This window comes from Schistocerca nitens, chromosome 3, assembly GCF_023898315.1.
Source record: "Schistocerca nitens isolate TAMUIC-IGC-003100 chromosome 3, iqSchNite1.1, whole genome shotgun sequence".
Classification (NCBI taxonomy): Eukaryota; Metazoa; Arthropoda; class Insecta; order Orthoptera; family Acrididae; genus Schistocerca; species Schistocerca nitens.
The window spans coordinates 703,882,942-703,905,164 of NC_064616.1; the positions used below are offsets into that span (position 1 = coordinate 703,882,942).

General features: G+C 40.1%; 1 protein-coding gene across 1 annotated transcript in view; it reads right to left on the reverse strand.

Annotated features, from left to right (window-relative positions):
- Positions 1–22,223, reverse strand: part of LOC126249725 (dual specificity protein phosphatase Mpk3) — a 183,358-nt gene that overhangs the window by 11,787 nt on the left and 149,348 nt on the right. The window contains exons 3-4 of the mRNA XM_049951406.1: positions 19,741–19,950; positions 10,427–10,562 (exon numbers count right to left, since the gene is read on the reverse strand). Coding sequence (XP_049807363.1) covers positions 10,427–10,562; positions 19,741–19,950 — 346 coding nt within the window. The remainder of the gene's footprint in view (positions 1–10,426; positions 10,563–19,740; positions 19,951–22,223) is intronic.

Below are 22,223 nucleotides of genomic sequence, written 5' to 3' on the forward strand. Positions count from 1 at the left end.
CCCACAGTTTATTGGACTGTGTACTATAGTACCTTGCCACTTGTCTTCTCACTTCTCCAGAATGTTGCCTCTAATGTACGTCCTTAAGGCAGCATTTAGAATATCCAGTTTGAGTGTTTCCATTCCCATAGCTTCACTGGCTAGTTTGTCAGCCAACTCATTACCTGGAATGCCAATGCGACTCAGTGTCCGAAACAAAAACAGCGGATATCCCCCTACTGCAGAGGGCATTCAGTTTGTCATGGACGGCAGAGACCAGAGGATATACAGGGTGATTCAAAAAGAATACCACAACTTTAAAAATGTGTATTTAATGAAAGAAACATAATATAACCTTCTGTTATACATCATTACAAAGAGTATTTTAAAAGGTTTTTTTTTCACTCAAAAACAAGTTCAGAGATGTTCAATATGGCCCCCTCCAGACACACGAGCAATATCAACCCGATACTCCAGCTCGTTCCACACTCTCTATAGCATATCAGGCGTAACAGTTTGGATAGCTGCTGTTATTTCTCGTTTCAAATCATCAATGGTGGCTGGGAGAGGTGGCCGAAACACCATATCCTTAACATACCCCCATAAGAAAAAATCGCAGGGGGTAAGATCAGGGCTTCTTGGAGGCCAGTGATGAAGTGCTCTGTCACGGGCTGCCTGGCGGCCGATCCATCGCCTCGGGTAGTTGACGTTCAGGTTTCATAACTAACCTTTTTCGTAGGACTCTCCATACAGTTGATTGTGGAATTTGCAGCTCTCTGCTAGCTCTGCAAGTCGATTTTCCTGGGCTGCGAACAAATGCTTGCTGGATGCGTGCTACATTTTCATCACTCGTTCTCGGCCATCCAGAACTTTTCCCTTTGCACAAACACCCATTCTCTGTAAACTGTTTATACCAACGTTTAATACACCACCTATCAGGAGGTTTAACACCATACTTCGTTCGAAATGCACGCTGAACAACTGTCGTCGATTCACTTCTGCTGTAGTCAACAGCGCCTCAAGCGAACAAATGTACAACTAAATGAAACTTTATAGCTCCCTTAATTCGCCGACAGATAGTGTTTAGCTCTGCCTTTTGTCGTTGCAGAGTTTTAAATTCCTAAAGTTGTGGTATTCTTTTCGAATCACCCTGTATTCTGTAACTCTGTTCAAACAGGCCTACAGGCCCAACGTTACCAACTGACCACCTTGTCATCCTCAGCCTATAGGCATCACTGGGTGTGGACATGGAAGGTCACGAGGTCAGTACACCACTCTCCCAGTCTTCATTAGTTTTTGTGCCCGCAGCCACTACTTCTCCAGGGATCGTGGACCTTCATCGGGAATACCGGCTAGATACCATCTTGCAGGTATTCCAAAAACTCTCCACACGACTGTATAATAACACGAGACACTCACGCAACCCATTTATCCTTTCTCTGGGTAACTTCGACCACAACCATAGATGGAAGCATAACAGACCAAAGACACGACTGGCTAGGAACTAAACATCTATGATCTATAGCATGCTAACACGACAGTACTGGTGAGCCCCTGCAACACAACTACTACTGGTAACACCAGATGTTCGACCAGCCAAAAAACAGGCAACCGCAGGGAGACCGTACTGTACACAGCACGCAAACCAACCACACACACCCCCTACACTGTCTGTGAGCCGATCTATGACCTATCGCCCACTAATGTACAACGACCTTTAACTGTTGCAGGGACGCAGAAACTGCAGCAAGCCCCGCAACAAGCTCCAGCAACGACAAAGGTAACGATGCACGATACCTCGCACTAACATAACCACACATTGCATGCACTGTCGCAGATAGCAAGCCGCTACTGCCCTTACTACCCGTCCTACTGTCGCAGAGGTTTTTTTCCCTTGGTGTTTGCCTTGGCACTTTTTTTCCTCTGCCCTTATAACTGCTACCCTTCGATCGCTTTCGTTCACTTTCTATCTCCTGATGGACCATGTTAATGAGTAATCTTACCCAGACACATGGATAACATCACAGCCCGCATCCTGTGACTCCTGATTCCAAAACTTACATGTTATACAGAGGTGACAGTAGAACTTTTGGTTTGGTCACTACGTTGGTGTGGGCGTGGAGGGGCCCCATCCTTTATAAAAAAAAAGCCACTACTTCTCAGTCAAGTAGCTCCTCAGTTGGTCTCACAAGGGCTGAGTGCAGCCTGCTTGCTAACAGCACTAGGCAGACACAGACAGTTACCGATCCAAGTGTGAGCCAAGCCCAACTGCACTTAGCTTAGGTAATCCTGTTGGCTGACGGAAACTGGAGTTACCATTGTAGCAAGGCTGTTTGCACATTTTGGATAACTCTTGCCTATTATCTGAGAAACACACAAGGACTCATTAAATGTACTGAAATTATGTTGAGGGAACGTCGTTATGTTCTGTAGTGCTGTATGTATCCTATTAATTCTCCAACATGAATATCACATTCTTTTGTTAGAGAACATTGTTCTCAATTATGATTGTGTATGTATGCATAACTGACTCATTCATTACCTTTGGAGACATCTGTGTAAAGGAGATTAATATGAGCATACTCTTGGATGAATAAAACACACAGCGATGAAAATTGGGAGTGTATTGTCTTTGATTTCACACCTAAGATCCATCCTTACTACAGGTTGGGGAATATACCATGGAGGTGTTCATGATTGAGAGTATTGCATACAGGTAATTGGAGGAAGTTGAAGTTCACACTGAAGGTCTTCCAGTTGTACTGCTGCTGGTCCTCCTGTTGAAAGGCAATTTGTGAGTAACCCATCGGTGGATTGCGAAATAAAATGGGATGACATGGGTGGTTTGACATTTATGTTAACCATGATTGTGTAGTCAAATAAATTTTGTTAGACTCATATGTTCGGCAGTGGTATTCCGGCTCCTTCAAGAAGACTACTGACTTGGCTTATTTGGAAAGCTCCAGATGCCAAATGGACTCCACTATAGTGAACAGGGTCTAATATTTCTAGGATGGATGGTGCTGCTGACACGTACACAATGTCTCCATCATCCAGATTGAATGAAATGAGTACTTTATAAAATGTTAATAGTTCATTTCACAACCCAGTATCTGTTAGTGAGGAAATAGAGGACTAACTTCCTTCATGCAGTAAGTCTTGAGTTGTTGTGTATGTGATAACCATGTAAGTTTATTATCAAAATGAAGTCCTAGGAAATGGTACTGGTCCACTACTTCCAGTAACTGGGTTTCAAGGTATATTTCTGGAGGAGAATGGGCAGACCATATTCTACAAAAGTGCACAATGCGTGATTTAGTTGGTGAGAAAGAAATACATAGTTGGGTTCTGTGTGCTCTTAATGGTTGCCTGTAGTTGGCTTTCTGCCATACAAAACAATACACAACCATAATATAAACAAAGATCCTAGATATATAATGCCGATGTGACTATGTCCCACTACACGTACTGTGCCAGTTATTGCCACTGCAGAGTGTGTGGCACTTAAAAACTGATCCTTTAAAAAGAATACGATATAAAAAAACTGTATGAATGGTAGATTTCCTCAAAAACCCCACTTGTGCAGAGTTGATAAAATGTGATGTCACCCTGTATCATACGGCTAGCGTCAATCAAAATAATTCTTTGACCATATGTAGGTCACGCACGGAGACCTCTCTAACAGCAAAGTCCAGCCATTGGTTTGTTTTGGTCCAGGTATAGGTATTGCGATACTCTCTTTGCAGTGCAAGGAATATTCACCTTTTTGCCATATTTTGTTAAAAATTTGTAAAACAGAGATTTTACTATTTCCACCAATATGATGAAGCCTTTGATGACGGATGCTGTCTAGTCCTGTGGACATATCTTGACACTGTTTCAAAGCATCCTTTAATTCACAATCTGTAAAGCAAGCAAGCAATCACTCAGTCTTCAGGCCACAAGTGGCACTTTGGGACCATCCGACAGCCGTGTCACCCTCAGTTGAGGATGCGGATAGGAGGGGCGTGTGGTCAGCACACCGCTCTCCTGGTCGTTATGATGGTTTTCTTTGACCGGAGCCACTACTATTCGGTCGAATAGCACCTCAATTGGCATCACGAGGCTGAGTGCACCCCGAAAAATGGCAACAGTGCATGGCGGCTGGATGGTCACCCATCCAAGTGCCGGCCACGCCCGACAGCACTTAACTTCGGTGATCTCACGGGAACCGGTGTATCCACTGCGGCAAGGCCATTGCCGCAAGCTGTAAAGGGTGCATTGCAAATTTCCGGATCTGTTGAGATAAAAGATATGTTTTTACACTGTATTAAAAGTCTGTGTTGAAGGAAATTAGGATAGTAATTATTAGATGCTGACATTCCTGCATAGCATATTGCTAAAAGTTCAGCAATTTCAGAGAACCTGGTGTTAAATCCTTCTTCATCAAGGATTCTATGCACTCCATTAGCGCCTTAGTTCCACTAATCTGCCATAATTTGGACACACCTGTGAACCTGGGATATTTAGAGTCATTGAAGAAATGTATCATTTCCAACATTCTTTCCTCTTTACTTCCAATGTCATACTTTCAAAAAAATGGTTCAAATGGCTCTGAGCACTATGGGACTCAACTGCTGTGGTCATCAGTCCCCTAGAACTTAGAACTACTTAAACCTAACTAACCTAAGGACATCACGCACAGCCATGCCCGAGGCAGGATTCAAACCTGCGACCGTAGCAGTCGCACGGTTCCGGACTGCACGCCTAGAACCGCGAGACCACCGCGGCCGGCGTCATACTTTCACCCTCAATGTTTTGAATACAATTAAATTTTAACTACAAGGTGTCAGCTATACTGTTGTAGAGCCCTTTGTAATCCTTTAAGTGGAGCCGGAGGTGGTCAAATCCAAAAATTACGATTTTTTTTTTTTTTTTCTGCTACCGAAAATTAATTGGAACATTCCTCTTTAATGTAAACTTTGAATTATTGTTCTACTCGCCCTAGAAGTGGAGTTATTACCATTTTCCCCCACACCTGCATAGGAAATGGGCGGCCGCTGAATGCATCTAACACCCTCTCGTGACTTCCTGTCGAACTGCTTGGGATTTTCTCGGCCAGTTATGCATACAGCGCCTTATGTTATGCATACAGTGAGTGTGCAAGGGTTGGCTACATTGTTTTCTGTGACAAATATTACCCGTATTTCCTTACAGCTTACTCCTATTTTCCTCAGAATTTCGAACATCTTGCTCCATTTAATATTGTCGTACACTTTTGTTCTGGTTACGATGCCACGTTTTAGTAACCGTGTATATAAGAAGAGGAAGAACATAGGGAAAAGAAAATTAACACTAATACCAAGTTGCGATACTACAATGAATAAGAGCACGGAACATCGTCTCTCTGCTGTTTACCGTTTCGAATTAGTTCAGTGTTGCGCCTGTTGTTGGTAGTATTATACTTCTTGTGTAAAGCGGGTAATATGCAGTATGTACAATAATCAGGGGGGAACAATAAAACCAATTTTTCATGACTTAGCACAGCCAGAATTGTTACACAAATGTCTACACAGAAAGACGCAGAATCCTAATGAGAGCGTAAACAATTTGATTTGGAAAGTGATTCCTAAAAAGGTGTTTGTAAGCATAAAAACACTGCACTTTGGCATTTATGATGCAATAGCAACCTACAACCAAGGGAACAGTGTGAAGTGTGAAGTTCTGAAGGCATTAGGATTTACAGCTGGGGTGAACACTGTATGAGCACTAAGAAATATTGACAGAAAGGATAAGAGGAGCAGAAAGAAGAGAAAGGCATATGAAGTATGATGGAACAACAGGCCAGAAAAGAAGACAGAGGAGGAAGCTTTTGGAGGATGAAGAAGAAGACTCTGATAATCCATCCTATAGTGCAGGAATGTATTGAGAAACTTTGATAGCCATTTCCCATAAATTAGAATTTTTCGAATATAAGGAACATTTTCTCAAAATCCACTCAAGCTAGAGAGATGAAATTTTTATACAGCACTCCTAGTGGTCAAACTTACATTGTAACACAGCCATTTGGAAATATGTTCAGTAGTTTCACTTCAGTTTAATTATAAAGCAATTATTTGTAAAAAAAAATTGGGTCATTAATAAAAAAAAATAATTGGAAGGAAACTGGAAAAGATACTCCAAAATCCCTCTGCCATAACTGCAATGCTAAACCACTCTATATGTAAAAAAAAAATTCAAATTTTTCTATTTGGTAGTTTATTCATAAATGTTCCTCAAACTTAGTGATTTTAACATGGGCAGCATAGGCACCTCCAGCTCCCCTTAATGGCATCTGTGATATCTTTGCACTACCACGATGGAACAGGTTTCTGTCTATATGGACCTGAAGAGTATAGTATTGTTGCTTTTACAGCTTTGATGATAGTGTCTGTTGCATCCTGTACTATATTGTTGATCCTCTTCTCTGTTATTTATTGTGATCTGGACTTCAGTGTTGAAGAAATTCCAATTGGCTCTTTTCAGTGACCAACATGGTAAACTACCGCTGTGGTGTAAATCTGGTATCCATAGAATTATTGGGCACTGTCACAACTGCAATGGTCACCATGAATGTTCCATCGGGTCATAGGTAAGAAGTTAGGACTGCAGATTGTTAAATCTATTGCAGAACTGGGGCCATTATCAGTGCTAAAACATGTTGGGGTTCCTGAATTTTTTAAGCAGAGGTCAAGGTTCGAGAAAAGTTTTGCCTAATAGGTGCCCTCTACTTGTCTTTATCTCACTGCCCCGTATGTGATTACAGGCATTAAAATCTCCCATAAAATGAAATGCAGGGGTAACTGTTTATTTAGGCCTTCCACCTTTCTGTTAGAAATTTCTCAGTCAGGGGTAATGTAGGTATTACATACTGTCATCATTATGCTCAATTGTATTCTAATCGCTATTGCTTTGGCTGTAGTGTTTATAGGTATTTGTCCACAGAAGGTGTTTGACTTGACAAACGTGTAAACATCTCCAGCTGCTTGTTCCATGTTTATTCTACCATGTATGTTGTGTTCTCTAGAAATAGGAAGATGGTCTCCTAAAAATTTGGATTTTTCTACTGCGATATGTATTGGGGATAGTTGGCGATTGTCCAATTTCTTGCAGGTGGTGACAATAGCCACTGATATTCCAGGGAGTTCTGGTTCTGTCAGAACTGACAAATTAGTTAACTGTCCTGTTCTTTCTTGTCCGTTTCCTTTTTTCATTTCTTTGCTGCTTCATGGGATTTTTCACATTGTATGTCCAAGTAATACAACAATTGGGCATTTCTTCAGCCCACCATCTTAGTCTCCTAACCACTGACTAATATCTGACTGAACATAACTTATATTTAGGGAGGAAGAAGCTGCGGTGTGGGTGACCTGCCTGGATAGCTTTGTGTATAAAAGCACCACTTCTGAGACAGAGTGACGACAAAAAGGGGCATCCGATCACCCCTGAAGCTAACCATGCTGAGCCCATACCGATGCGGAACAAAGGCACAAGAAAAAGAAGAAACTGTAGAGTGGGTCTTCCTCTCTTATGCAGTCGGAAGGATACAAAGTGTCTCCTGCTACATCTGCTGGAAGGCTCCTGCTGGCTCTGCAAGACTAAGTCGAAACAGGTGAAGATCTCTCTTGCATATAATTTTTCATTTTGTTTGCGAGGTCTTGGTTTGTAGAAAATGATAGATTAGGTGTTTAAAGGGTTGAGGTACATATGGCAATAGCTGCAACTTTTGTGTTATTTTTCATTGTGACAGCTGGATGCATGCATTCTTATTTCTTCTGTGCCTCTGGCTATGACAGGTGGTCCACCATTTATTACTCTTGGATTTTCTATTCTTTTTTTAAATACAGGGAAATCTGGTGAATGTGGGGGATGGTGTTCCTCACAGTTGGCACACAAATATGGCTGTTCACAGGAAAGACCTTCATGAAGTGATCTTCCACAGTTTTTTGATCTGTTACGCAGTGGGACGACATGCCTAAAGGTAAGCATCAAAAATGTCTTGTGGGTGGTAAGGTTTCACGTCACACCTATACACCATAACATTAATTCTGTCTGGGATGACATTTCCTACCAAAACTAAGATGAAAGCACCTTTATCTATCTTTTTGAAAACATCTGACAATATGTACAACTTACAGTGTTACTTTAGCTCACAGATCCTCGTCTTGGGTGTAAGGTAAGTCCCTTTACCATATTGAAAGTTTTATGTGGACTAATAAGCACTGGTATGTCACTCACTGCTTGAGATTGTGCAGCAGAGGAGCATTTAATCAATAGTGACCTATTTTGCATTCTTTCCAGAGCACCTACTAATTTTCCAAATTTTTGTTTCATGAAAATTAATGGCTTCATCATTGGAGATGTATCTCTATTATAATACACACCAGGTATTGAATGAATTGTTTTGTTCCCAATCTTCTGACTTATCCCCTTTCCCAAGGGGTATCCAGGGTAGGGAAAGCAGTTGGATTACAACGGCCCACACTGAAATATTGACTCTTATCAGTTGAGACAGCCTGATGAGTATGACCATTATGCTGATTGAGTGTAATATGTTTCACTTGTAAAATGTCCGCCATGATGCCACTGACTCTTTTCAAGAGCTCTCTTAATGGGTGCCACCCACCTGCAGTGAAAGTCACGTGGCACAACGCTCATTGCTGGGAGTCCTGATGCCCAAAGAAGATGAACATCATCTCCTTGCCACGCATGGGGAGTTACTAGCTCAAGCATCAGAAGTGTGACACCTATGTCTTCAGAGAGATTCTACAAAACTGGCACACAATGACCTCACCATGTCGGATTGGCTATGGCATTGGCTTTCAAGTGCATAAGTGGGTCCACATAGTTATTGCATGTGGGGATCTTTAATGCAATAAGCAGTTGGCAGTATTTATGGTATTCTTCCCCAGTCTGTCCAAGCAACAGAAAAAAAAAACTGAAAATATAGGTCAAACCCAAAAGAGGATGAAAAACTGCTTCAGCTAAAAAACTGATTTAAAGTAAATGGATAAATTTGTTAAAGAGCAGAACCCATAGATGTAGCTGAGCCAACATCAGAGACTGTCACCATGGGAAGGAAAGTAAGAGAATGATGGATAGTCAGGGATAGGGGATTGCAGCACAAGAAGGGAAATTTATGTAGGGCATCTATAGCTAATAACAGATTATTTTATGTGCAGGAAAGCTTTTGGGTGTTCTTGGAATAGGTCTAGAATGCTGACTTATTCTTGTAATTTGCGCAATATTTCAAATAATAATTCCTGTTCTGTATATTCTCATTACATCTTCCTTAAATTTTATGTCATATGTTATGCCACACACGTCTGTTCCCATCAGTGGCTGTGATTTGCTGCCACCAAATTCTGCACTGTCAAGGGCACGTAAGTCTCAGCAAATTGTTCTGTTAGTAAATGTTTAGTGTGGACAGCAAATCTCATAGCATGAATACATCTTCCCCATAAGTTTATTTACTATTTTCATACTATTTCACATTTTGATTGCTTCAACCTGTCGTGCTCTTATATCTGAACTCCATAGCTTACTTTCATAACTCAAGTCTCTGACCTCCATCACCAAAGTAGCAATTGAAAAATAGGGTTAAATGTAATGCTCATCACTTCTGACAAATGTTTCATGGTGTCTTCTCAGATCAACTCTTTGCATTTTCATTAGAATCTATAAGCATTTCAAGAGTAATTTTATTCCAACATCGTGTCTAGAGCACTGTCTTGCAAAATTATGTAGGAAATTTAAGATGCTTTCATTTCAGTTGAAAAAGCAAATGAGAAGGTTTTTGTAACATTTATCTGAAAGTTTAATATAAGACAAGGGTTCAATCCTCAGTTGGTCCTATGATTTTTTCACTCCCTTATTGCTTCAGTCTGGGGAATGATTTGTGTATAACATTTTAACAAATCTCAAATATTTCATTACACAAATTTAATTGATCAATGCTGTATTTTGATACAATAATGTCAAGTTCTGAGTGGAATACAAACAACAGAAGGAGTCTAATTAACATGCTCAGAAGTTGACTAGCACATAACAAGATGGAAATTGTTGCTGACCTTACGGACCAAGTCCTCCATCGGAGTTAACAAAACAAATCTAGCGGATCAAGGGGGCGGGTGGGTGGGTGGGTAGTGGAGAGAGAGGGGGGGGGGGGGGGAGAGAGAGAGAGAGAGAGAGAGAGAGAGAGAGAGAGAGAGAGAGAGAGTGAGAGTGTCACTCACTGAACACTTGAGGACGATTCTGTCCATAAGCTCTGTATCAATTTCAAATTCCTATGTGACTGTTGAGTCCTCAATGCTTTAATGATAATAGTGACTCATTTCTTTTACTGCTTCCATTCGCAGGACATACTTCATATATACTTGAATGCTAAATTAATTATTTACTGTGAGGAAACCAGTCTCCTAATACTTACCTATGAATTCTATTGCTTTTGGGAAAAAGCTAGCTAAGTTCTGGCTCCAGTGATCTGCTATTGGAATCTGCATATACTTAATTGATCCTGAGTCCTCAAATACATTTGGTAAATCAGGCGTTACATTCAAAATGTACTGAAACAAAAACATAATTCAGTCAATCAAATGAAACTACTTTTTACATAAAAAATCATTGAGTAATGACTAGATATAGAGCTATTCCCAGAAAGAACTCTTGTTATTTCATCAATTACCTTTCATGTGTAGTCAAGTATCCTCACACAGTTATGCTACTATACTTAAACTGTTGGTATCACTAACATGGCATGATAGTGCAGGACAGCAAATGGTGCATGGACAAATGTTTTACCCTACTACATCTGTTTATGACAAATTCTTCTCCCATTTATACTGAAAAATACATTGTACAATGTGCTCACCCAATGTAGGTTAATTCCAAGCAATACTACCACGAAATGCAAACTAGTCTGTTGAAGTTGAGCTGAGAAAACCTTGTTATATCATGAGGGAACTATACTGAATTCTACAATTTGTGACAATTTGACATTATGATGAAGGTTATTACCAAGCACTGGGAATACCAGATCGAAACCATGGATGATAATGGGCACCATAACTGTTTCCATGAGCCACAAAAATGTAACACTGGGCTTATAAGTTACAAGAAAGAGTCATTGAGGTTCAAAAATCTGGACTCTCTCTCAATTACAATTTAACCAAAAAAGAAAAGAAAGAGTGAAATGGAAGAAAATTTTAAGGTTTTATTTCCAGTATACACTAACACAAGAATAATTATGGAGGCTGGATACAATATTATGAGCATGCCCATAATATGGCATACAACTACCTGTGCCTACCCAATGAAACCTCTGAATTCTCTTTAGGATAAATTCGTATAAATGTTCAGTGATGATCAATAGAGTTTTGTACAACTGATCACAAAGAAACTGTTCTAGTTCCTTGAGACATGAAGGAGGGTTAATTAACTCAATGATTTTTCCAATTAAGACCCACACAACTATATTTGTCATCATCATCGTCATAGTCATCATCAAAGTTACAGTACCCTGTTGAAAAAAATGTCTGCGCACTGAATGAATATAGTAACTTAACATTGTTTTGTAGATGCTACCAGCTAACTTTCCTTTCAGTGTGACATGACAGACCAAGAAGTAATTATAGGTGTGTCCACAGTCTTCATAATTCTTTACAACTGGATGTAAACTGTCTGGACTATGTGCTTTGCCTTATGTTCTCCACACATACATCTTGAACAAGAGGGAATAACATTTAGACAGAATCATCAGGTGAAAATGTGTGTTTCTTTCAAATGGTTGGCAGACTAGATCATGGGCTCTGTAGACTGATAAACTCTCTTCTTGGCATTGATCTGGTTCACAATGTGCTTGACAATAGCTGTTGTACAGTGAATGTTTTGTTATATATATTATATAAGTTTGAATATAGTAAGCAGGTTCAAGTGAATGGAGGTTGCAGTAGTTTGACAGAGAGAAAGATGCTTGCACAGGATGGAGTAACATGGAGAACTGCATCAAACCAGTCTTTGGGTTGAAAAATAACAACAATTAAAATCTTTGCAAATATTATCATTCAACCTAAATCCCTTGTTAGGTGTTGCACCCCCTCGAGGTCTATGGAGCTAAGCAAACATGCAGCACAGCCTATACTTGTGTCAGAGAGATCTTTGATGTACTCTTGATAGGCACTAACAGTTACTGACAGTAACAAAAACCACACTGAAGCAATGCCAAATGAATGGAAAAAGACTCTTGGCAGCAGTTGTAAAATGTGGTGGTAGTCTATGACATTACTCTGTAAAATACAAGGTGTAAAAATAAACAATACAACTGCAAACCCATTAGCCTCAATACTAGGTTTCTTTGCAATATATTTGTGACTGGAATCCATCCCTCACCAATTTGTATTTTTAGGACTTTAGTTTATTCTTCAAAATTTTTTGTATAACCATGCTGCAATTACCATTTACAAAGAAGTAAGTAAAAAGCAGTACATCAATTTAAAATTCCTTATAAAATCAAATAACCTCCCTGAAAGTGCTTTAAACTATCAACAGATGTGTTTCATGATAACACAGTATCACGAGTAACACCAATGGTCTTCAGGAGTTTGGTGAATGTGACTCCGATCCACAACTGCACTGCTGGCCATTAAAATTTCAGCACCATCAAGGTGGCACACAACAAAGTGCTACATGTTCAGACAGGCAAATTATCAGAATTTCAGTACAACCACAAAAATTACATGGGAGTAACACCATGTACATTCTGTACATAATGGAAAATTACACCGAAGTTTTCACTCAGAAACTGCAGTTGAATGTTGGTCAATTGTGGAAAGATCACGTTATGCCTCATTTCAGGAGATTTGTTTACCCGCATACGTACAAATTTGACAGCAGCAGTATTGTAGCTCCTGAGACAGTGGTTTACAGTCCAGTGCTGTCATTGCTGAAATTGGTGGGGATTCCATGACTGTTATGCAAATATGAAATTGATGGATTCAGGAGGGTCATACTCAGTGCCACAAGTTATTTGCTATCCTTGCTGTTGTTGCAGTTTTAGTGACCAGCAATGTTCTTTCATATTATGAACAGCACTGTAACGTATGAGGAACATTTGTAGAACAGTCACGAGTACATACACAATATAAATTGACAGCTAAAACAATACATTAAAATCAGTATGGAATATTGTTCAAAGTGAGACAGGGGCAGTAGCCATAGCCAATGACAATTTCTATTAAAAGGAATGGGAACACTGAAAAAGTTATTGTTAAACACACCTGATAAATATGACCTGTCTTTCATAAAGTAGGTGAGAAAACTGATGTAACTAGTTATGAAGAGAAAGTAAACCAGTGGACAAAAGAAGTGACAATGGGGAAAGTGAAATAGAAAACTCTCTCTCACCACTTGTGAAGTGCAGAAAACTATTAACTTAAAAAATAAAAATTAATATGGAGTTGTTAATAACTCAAATAAGACACTAAAAAGTGACTCTGTAATAAGTAATGTTCTTAGCCACATGTGTCATACATATTTAATGCAAGGGATTTTCTCACACACATTAAAATATGCCACTATAAGACTTCTGTATAAGATGATGTCAATTACTTTTTGCCAGTCTTTCTTCTCATACGATTTCAAAAACGGAAAGGTTTTTTTACAGGTAATTTACTTTACAATTGTCACTGACATGCACACTGGCTGAGTGGCCCTTTTGAAATCCAATCGAAAATTCACTGACCATATAACATTTTTAGATGATAATAAGCAACCAGTTGGGGAAAATTGAGAGTTGTCCAGGCACTGGGTCAACCACAGTATTTTATTACTACAGGGATGTAAATATAATGTAAGACAAAGCACCAAATTCAGAACCAATATATCAGAGATATCAATCCCATGCTGATCTAAGTATCATTTATTGAAATGATGACTACCTCCAAATGACAATCCACCTACAGAATATAGTGAGAAAGAAATATATCAAAACTTCAAAACAAAAGCTGGAAGTAATAAGTTGCAAGGCAGTGCATAAAATGTGAACAAAGATTTGCAATGGTGGTTGATAAATACCACAGATGTCACCCTCACCTAGTATGTGACAAGCTATAGAAACAAAATAAAGATTTCACTAATAAGATCAGATAAAACATACTGCTGAATTCCACATGGCAAGAGGTAGTGCCCACAGTATTGTATGGATAGGAAGCCTGGATATTTTTTGAAGGAACTATCAAATATACAGGTAGTGCAAATGAAATTCCTACCAAAATTGAAGGGTTGTGAAGCAATGAAGACAAAGACAAGAATGTAAATAATTTGGGAGTAAGGAAGGCCACTCACCAAATAGCAGAAGTTTGGAGTTATTGACAGGAACACACAAAAGACAAAGAAAACTTGCTAGTTTCCATAATAGATCTTTTGTCGAGCTAGATTGCTTCCACATTACTTTAACACAATAGTACAATTTTTCTGCACTACTTCTTAAATAGGAATTAAACTAGACTTAAGATGAAACATGAATTACACACACACACACACACACACACACACACACACACACACACACACACACACACACTTCTCTAACATGATAATATGACTGACACAACCTAATGACTTCATAAGTATCAGAAGATCCCTAATGTTGACATCCTCATTAAAAAAAAAAAAAAATGCACTTAGTGCAAGTATTAACAGCTGCCTCAGTAGAGTTATTCTTTAGTGATTCTATATGGTGACGAACATGGGAAGTTCACATCAGAATATCAACAATATTGTGGAAACAATAGATTACTGCTCACTGCAAAGATGACACATCGAGTTGGAGGCAGGCACAATGAAAATACTGTTACACATTCAGCTTTTGGCCAAAGCTTTCTTCAGAAAGGGAAAACCACACACATTCTCACAAGCAAGCATGCCTCATGCACAAATGAGTGCTACCTCTGACCGCTCCTAAGTGGTTAGAGAGAGCAATCATGTGTGCACGAGGAATGCTTGCTTGTGTGAATGTGTGTGTTCTTTCCTTTCTGAAGAGGCCTTTCATCAAAAGCTCAATGTGTACAGAATTTTAATTGTTCCTGTCTACACCTCAATATATCATCTTTACAGTGAGTAGCAATCTCTCTCTTGTATGATTATTCTGCAATTCACACTCAAGTGATTGGCTGAGGGTACATGGAACCACTTTCAGACTATTTCTCAATAATTTTACCCTGGAATAATGTGAGAAAAATGAACCCCTAAATCTTTCAGCAAGCTCCGATTTCTCTTATTTTATTATAACAGTCATTTCTTGCTTTGTTGCTGTGTCTGACAAAGTAACCCATTATTACACTGGTGGGTGACAGCTCTTCAGAACATTGCCCTCTAGGAATGTTTGGGAAATTGAATAATGAATGAGAATCGCCAGTTGTTAATGACATGCTGCCAATGCAGCACATGAATAGATGTCAGCAAATAAGATAAAATGCTTCAAATTTTTGAGTGTATATAGTGATGGAAAAAAATTAAATGAGCTTATTACTGAGCTTCTCAAACAATTAAGTTCAGCCACATTTGCTTTTTGTGTAATTGCTGGTCTTGGAAACAAATTTGTTACTAATCAAAATATCCACGGGTGTACTGCCGGTCTACAGTGTCCAACGGGCACAATATTTCGGTGATCATACATGTCGCTATCATCAGGTGAACTGACGGACTGAGCTCCTGTGAACGTGCCGGCATGGAGATCCGTACACTATGGCTGCTCAGGGGGAACTGGGTTCGGTCGCGGCGGTGGCCAATTTAAATACCCTCTGCCCGCGGCGCGCTCACTCCGCCGTCCGCGCCCCGCGCCACGGTCGCGCGGTGGAACAGATTGCGACGGCATCTGAGATGACGTCGGTGTGATGGCTCTGTCCACCGTGGTCGTCACAACTATACATTTGCTCGATTTACTCTTGATTAACCCAATCGCTGGATCCCAAGCCTTGCTAAGATTATAGCCACAGTCATGGTTTATGATGTCGTCATTGGTGCGAATTTCGATGGCCTCTTTAACAACGCTGTCCCAGTATCTCGACATCTGTACCAGAATCCTCGTGCGTTCATACTCCATAGCGTGATTTTCCGACAAACAATGTTCAGCGACCGCCGACTTGCTCGGATACATCAGTCGAGTGTGCCTCTGGTGTTCACGGCATCGATCCTTAACGGTACGCATCGTCTGACCAATATACGACTTGCCACATTGACACGGAATCTGGTACACGCCGGCCTTCCTCAAACCGAGGTCATCTTTGGCGCTCCCCACCAGCGCACGAGTTTTATTCGGAGGACAAAACACAGTTCCAACCCAGTGTTTCTTCAAAATGCGGGCAATTTTCCCCGAGAGTGCGCCTGTATATGGGATAAACGCAGTTCCTACCTCCTCCCTCGTGATTTCATCCATCTCCACAGGTTGTGCTGTAGTGGTTGGGCGGAAGAGCACATTGAATCTGCCACTCTGAGTACCCATTTTTTCGAAATACCATTACGCCACATTGTCAGCAACATCAGGGCACCCACATATTTGTTGGCCAAATACCTGATGGGAATATTAAGTCCTTATGTGGGTAAATGCCCTCATCACATCCGTAATTCCGTGGATTTTGTTAAACGCCTTGATAGCTTCACATTAGGTGAGTCAGATATCATGGTGAGTTTTGACGTCGTTTCCTTGTTCACGAGGGTACCCCTGCGAGAGTCACTAGAATTGATAAGTCAGAAGTTTGACGAGAAGACCACTGAACTTTTTAGGCATGTCTTGACTTCCACGTATTTTCTTTTTAATGGAGAATACTACAAACAAACGGAGGGATTCGCCATGGGTAGCCCACTCTCACCGGTGGTAGCGAATTTGTACATGGAGAACTTCGAGGAGGAAGCCCTGTCGTCAGCCGAATGGAAACCACTTGCTTTTTCCGTTACGTGGATGACACATTCGTCATCTGGCCACATGGTATGGATAAACTCCTTGACTTCCTTACACATCTAAACTCCATACACCCCAACATCAAATTCACTATGGAGACTGAAACGGAGGGTAAACTACCTTTCCTTGACGTCTTGGTCAAGAGAAGGCCTGACGGCACCCTAAGTCATGGGGTGTATCAGAAGACAACGCACACTGATCTGTATTTGCACGCAGACAGCTGCCACCACCCTTCACAGAGGAATGGGGTACATAAAACTCTAGTACATAGGGCCTTACTATCTCTGACGCAGAGAGTCTACCCCAGGAATTGGAACATCTGAGAACTGTATTTCGAAAAAATGGGTACTCAGAGTGGCAGATTCAACGTGCTCTCCGCCCAACCACTACAGCACAACCTGTGGAGATGGATGAAATCACGAGGAAGGAGGTAGGAACTGCGTTTATCCCATATACAGGCGCACTCTCGGGGAAAATCGCCCGCATTTTGAAGAAACGCCGGGTCGGAACTGTGTTTTGTCCTCCGAATAAAACTCGTGCACTGGTGGGGAGCACCAAAGATGACCTCGGTTTGAGGAAGGCCGGCGTGTACCAGATTCCATGTCAATGTGGCAAGTCGTATATTGGTCAGACGATGCGTACCGTCGAGGATCGATGTCGTGAACACCAGAGGCACACTCGACTGATGTATCCGAGCAAGTCGGCGGTCGCTGAACATTGTTTGTCGGAAAATCACGCTATGAAGTATGAACGCACGAGGATTCTGGTACAGACGTCGACATACTGGGACAGCGTTGTTAGAGAGGCCATCGAAATTCGCACCAATGACGACATCATAAACCGTGACTGTGGCTATAATCTTAGCAAGGCTTGGGAACCAGCGATTGGGTTAATCAAGAGTAAATTGAGCAAATGTATAGTTGTGACGACCACGGCGGACAGAGCCATCACACCGACGTCATCTCAGATGCCGTCGCAATCTGTTCCACCGCGCGACCGTGGCGCGGGGCGCGGACGGCGGAGTGAGTGCGTCGCGGGCAGAGGGCATTTAAATCTGCCGCCGCCGTGACCGAACCCAGTTCCCCCCTGAGCAGCCATGGTGTACGGATCTCCGTGCCGGCCCGTTCACAGGAGCTCAGTCCGTCAGTTCACCTCATGATGGCGACATGTACGATCGCCGAAATATTGTGCCCGTTGGACACTGTAGACCGGCAGTACACCCGTGGATATTTTGACTATCAAATATGCCGGGAGAAACTGAAGAATCACAAATTTATTACTCTATTGACATATTTGTATATTTTCACTCAATATTGTCCTATGTAATAATTTTCTTAGGTACCTCATCACTTAGAAAGTATTGATTGCACAAAAGTGAGCCCTATGAATAATATGCGGTGTTAACCTGTAGTCATTATGTAGGTATTTCAAGGACCTAGCCATTTTAACTGTGTCATTACAATACATATATTCACTTGCAGAACTTCATAATTGATCCATCAAAATTTGAGAAGAACTGAGACATCCATAAAAAAATTGCCTTTATTATCCATCATTAAAGCTGCCAATGACTGAAAAAGAGTTAAATACGCAAAAAAAAAAAAATCATTTGTCCAATAACATGAAATATCTGACAGGTAGGAAACCAAGTTTTAAATCTAACCTAAATAATTTATCCTGGACAACACCTATTCCATGGACAAATTCCTATTTAAAAATAGATGCATCTTAATGAACAACTTGTTTAAGTGTAGTTGCACAAGCAGGACTACTAAATAATGTGTTCATTAATGTTAACACTATTCATGTATGCATGTGCTGTAAACTGATTCATTCCACATTATTTCAATAAAAGAACCACTCATATGTTCTACAGAATGGGTAAGCAAGTAATTAACAAACTAACCTGTTAAGTCACATTTCTTAGGGTTACCAAAAGTGGCATACTTTGAGGGCCTGGTAATACACTCAAAATTAATTACGTCTTACACACATGACTAAGAACATTACGTATTACACGGCCACACTTGAGTCTGGTTGCAGATTTCATCAACTCCATACAAATTTAACTTTCAAGGGTCATGATGATTTTTGTTATTTCAGATGTGGTTGTGCAAGAGATTTTCATGTCACTTTATTTCTCTCATGTTGCTTCTTCAGTGTGTTAATTTGCTACCTCTTTTGAAATCCTTAAACCAATTTTCTGCAATGTTTTGGATATAATTATATAAACACCTGCTACACATGGACCACTTTCATTGAAACAGAGTCATATTGTGTAGCTTACTTGTTTGTCTGTCTTTTAACAATGTTCCATTCTCATTTAATTTTACAATCTCTTATGTAAATTTTTGAAAAATGTGCATACTCCTTCATTTTTCTGAGAGTTTTTAAATATTTTACAGAACTGCTTGTGTGATTAAATTCATTCTGGATCCATATTTTTTCAGACTATTTTGTGAAGTCCCTTTGAGTTATAGCACTGTATTGAGGAAAGTGCTACCAAAAAGGTATACCAACTTATTAAGTCAGAGGATTAATTATGAGCTGGCATTAAGCTCACTGTGCACTTCATTGCAGCCTTTATTTTTCTTAAGATTCCTCTAAAATCTTTCATTGTTTTGTCATTAATCACATTCATTATTTTCTTTGAATAGCACCTAACATAGGGCAACAGCCACATGCAGTGTGAATTTTAAAACTACAGTGACGTTATTCTTATATTAAGTCATGACTTTTATACTCATACATAAATCAAGTGCCTAATTTGAATTTCACTTGTAGTGTACCTGTATGCTGTGCCTGTTTAGTGACTCCCTGTCCTCTGAATTTGATGCATTGCCCAGAAATAAGTGTGGAACTATCTCAACAGGGAAGTCCCGATCTTCTTCTAGACCCAAGGATGAATCACAGCGGTCATCTGAATCTGAAGAGTCTGTGCTACTTGTAGCAGCAGAAGATGAACTACCACATGAAGAACCCAAATGATGGTGCTGCCTCTGAAACAAGAAATAAAAGTCATCTTTATACACTGAAAAACAGAAATAAATATTCTAAAGGCAGCTGAGAGGCTAAACAGTAAACAAATTTCTATGTGTTATGTTGTGGAAAAAATAATGATACCCAATACTGTAGTTAACAAAGTCACAACAGTATTGATGTGTTGTTCATTCTTCCATTATCTATTGCACTGTGACAAATATAAAGTGAATGCTGCATGGGTATAGCAAGAATTCTGATCATATGAGGACTACAATACAAGTTTCATATCCTTCAAGCAGAGAGATTTTCATGGATGGCAGAAAATTAGCAACAACTAATTTTTAATAATGAGAATGGGGATTTTTTTTTAGAACATTCCACAACATAGCTGTCAGAAGTTGATTTTCTAGTTTAATAACCAGAGCTTCCATTATTCTGCTTTCCCTTAACTCTGGTCCTTCATTACACCTGTGTGATCAAAGTGATAAAAAGTGCTGTAAATTACACACACTCAATGAAGATGAAGTGAAAATTCAACTCATAGTATCTACTGATCATATGTGAGAAGTCTTAGGTTTATACAGTAGATTTGTGAATTTTTTTTAAATTGGATCTATTGAAATACCAAATCAACATGGAATCATTTGTATGGTTCACAGCAAACAGAAATTCATACAAAGCTGGTGAATTTTTGTACAGAGTATGTTCTCCGACTTTGAACAATTAAGATGAGTGTAGTTGTACCTTAAAGAGACCTGAAAACACAACCACAAGGAAAACATCAAGAAAAGATGCAATACGGTAAAGGATGGCCAGTGATTGAGGATTTCAGAGACAATTCAGGAGAGTGATGGAGAGAACTCAATATGAGAGAGCTTCGTTCAAGATCAGTGATGAATTTACTGACTTATAGTAAAACACAAATGCACAAAAAAACCTCTCTGCAATGCTTGGACCAACAAATTGCAACTAAAGCAAAAATGGTAGGCAGTAACCTATAGAGAAAAGGAGGATCACATTTAATATGTGAGAAATGTGTTTTTTGTGTTTTGAAGCACTCTTCTAGTTAATTACCTCGCAATGGGCAAAACAAGGACTGGCAAGTACTGCACTAGTCTTTTAGATCAACTAAATGAGAATTACAGTGAGAAGAATCCTGCTTTGCAATTTTTTTTATTTTCCATCATGGCAATGGAAAGTGCTTCAACAATGGGAAAAAAAACATTTTGCCAGGTCTGTCATGCCATCCACATATATTTCCATCTTTTTGCACAACTGAAGAAATTTGTGGCCGAGAGATGTTTTGAGTCAAAGAGAAATTTCATGGCAGCTGCAGTTGGGAGTATCAGAACCACAGAGAATCTCATTTCTTCAATAGAGATTACCACAGAGAAAACTGGATGAAGGACACTGACCTAAAATGAGACTCACCAACAAATAGTGCAAAAGCAGTGTTTCACTTCCAGTCAGAAGACTTTTCACCTTGTATCTCTCTTTCACATAACATTCTTGTTGAAGACATAAGAAGTAACTATGGATTCCTCTTTCTCAGTTCTCTAATTTTTCCTAAATTACTAAATATGTTTTCAAAATGCATTAAATAACATTCTGTGTAAAAAGTAAAAGTCAATTTCAAAATGTTAAAATCATGACTCGACTGACATGCTGATGAGTCTTACCTTCAGGAGAGGCAATTCTCAGTACTGTTGACAGAAACAGAGCGCAACACTTTTACTCGTTAGACCAACAGATTTCCTCTAGGAGGAGATAGAGATTTTCTGGTTTGGGGAAGATGCCCCTAGGCTGTGGCTAAGCCATGTCTCTGCAATATCCTTTGTTTCAGGAGTGCTAATCCTGCACGGTTCGCAGGAGAGCTTCTGTAAAGTTCGGAAGGTAGGAGACAAGGTACTGGCGGACGTAAAGCTGTGAGGACGGGGTGAGAATCGTGCTTGGGTAGCTCAGTTGGTAGAGCACTTGCCCGCGAAAGGCAAAAGTCCCGAGTTTGAGTCTCAGTCCGGCACACAGTTTTAATCTGCCAGGGAGTTTCAACTGAGCTACCTGTCCCTCCCCCTCCCCTTTCAACATCGCTTTTTCCTTCCCGCAAAAGGAGCCTACAGAAACCTATGGTTGTTCTGAATGGCAGGAGAACTGTGGTCTGTTTTCATGTGCCTCCCTTTCCACCTTCCAGTTTTAGTACAGAAAACAGAAATAATGGAACCACAAAAGCCAGTGAGCTTATGGAATCTGTAAGTGTACGTCTGAACCACCCATGTTTTCTGTACATGCAAGT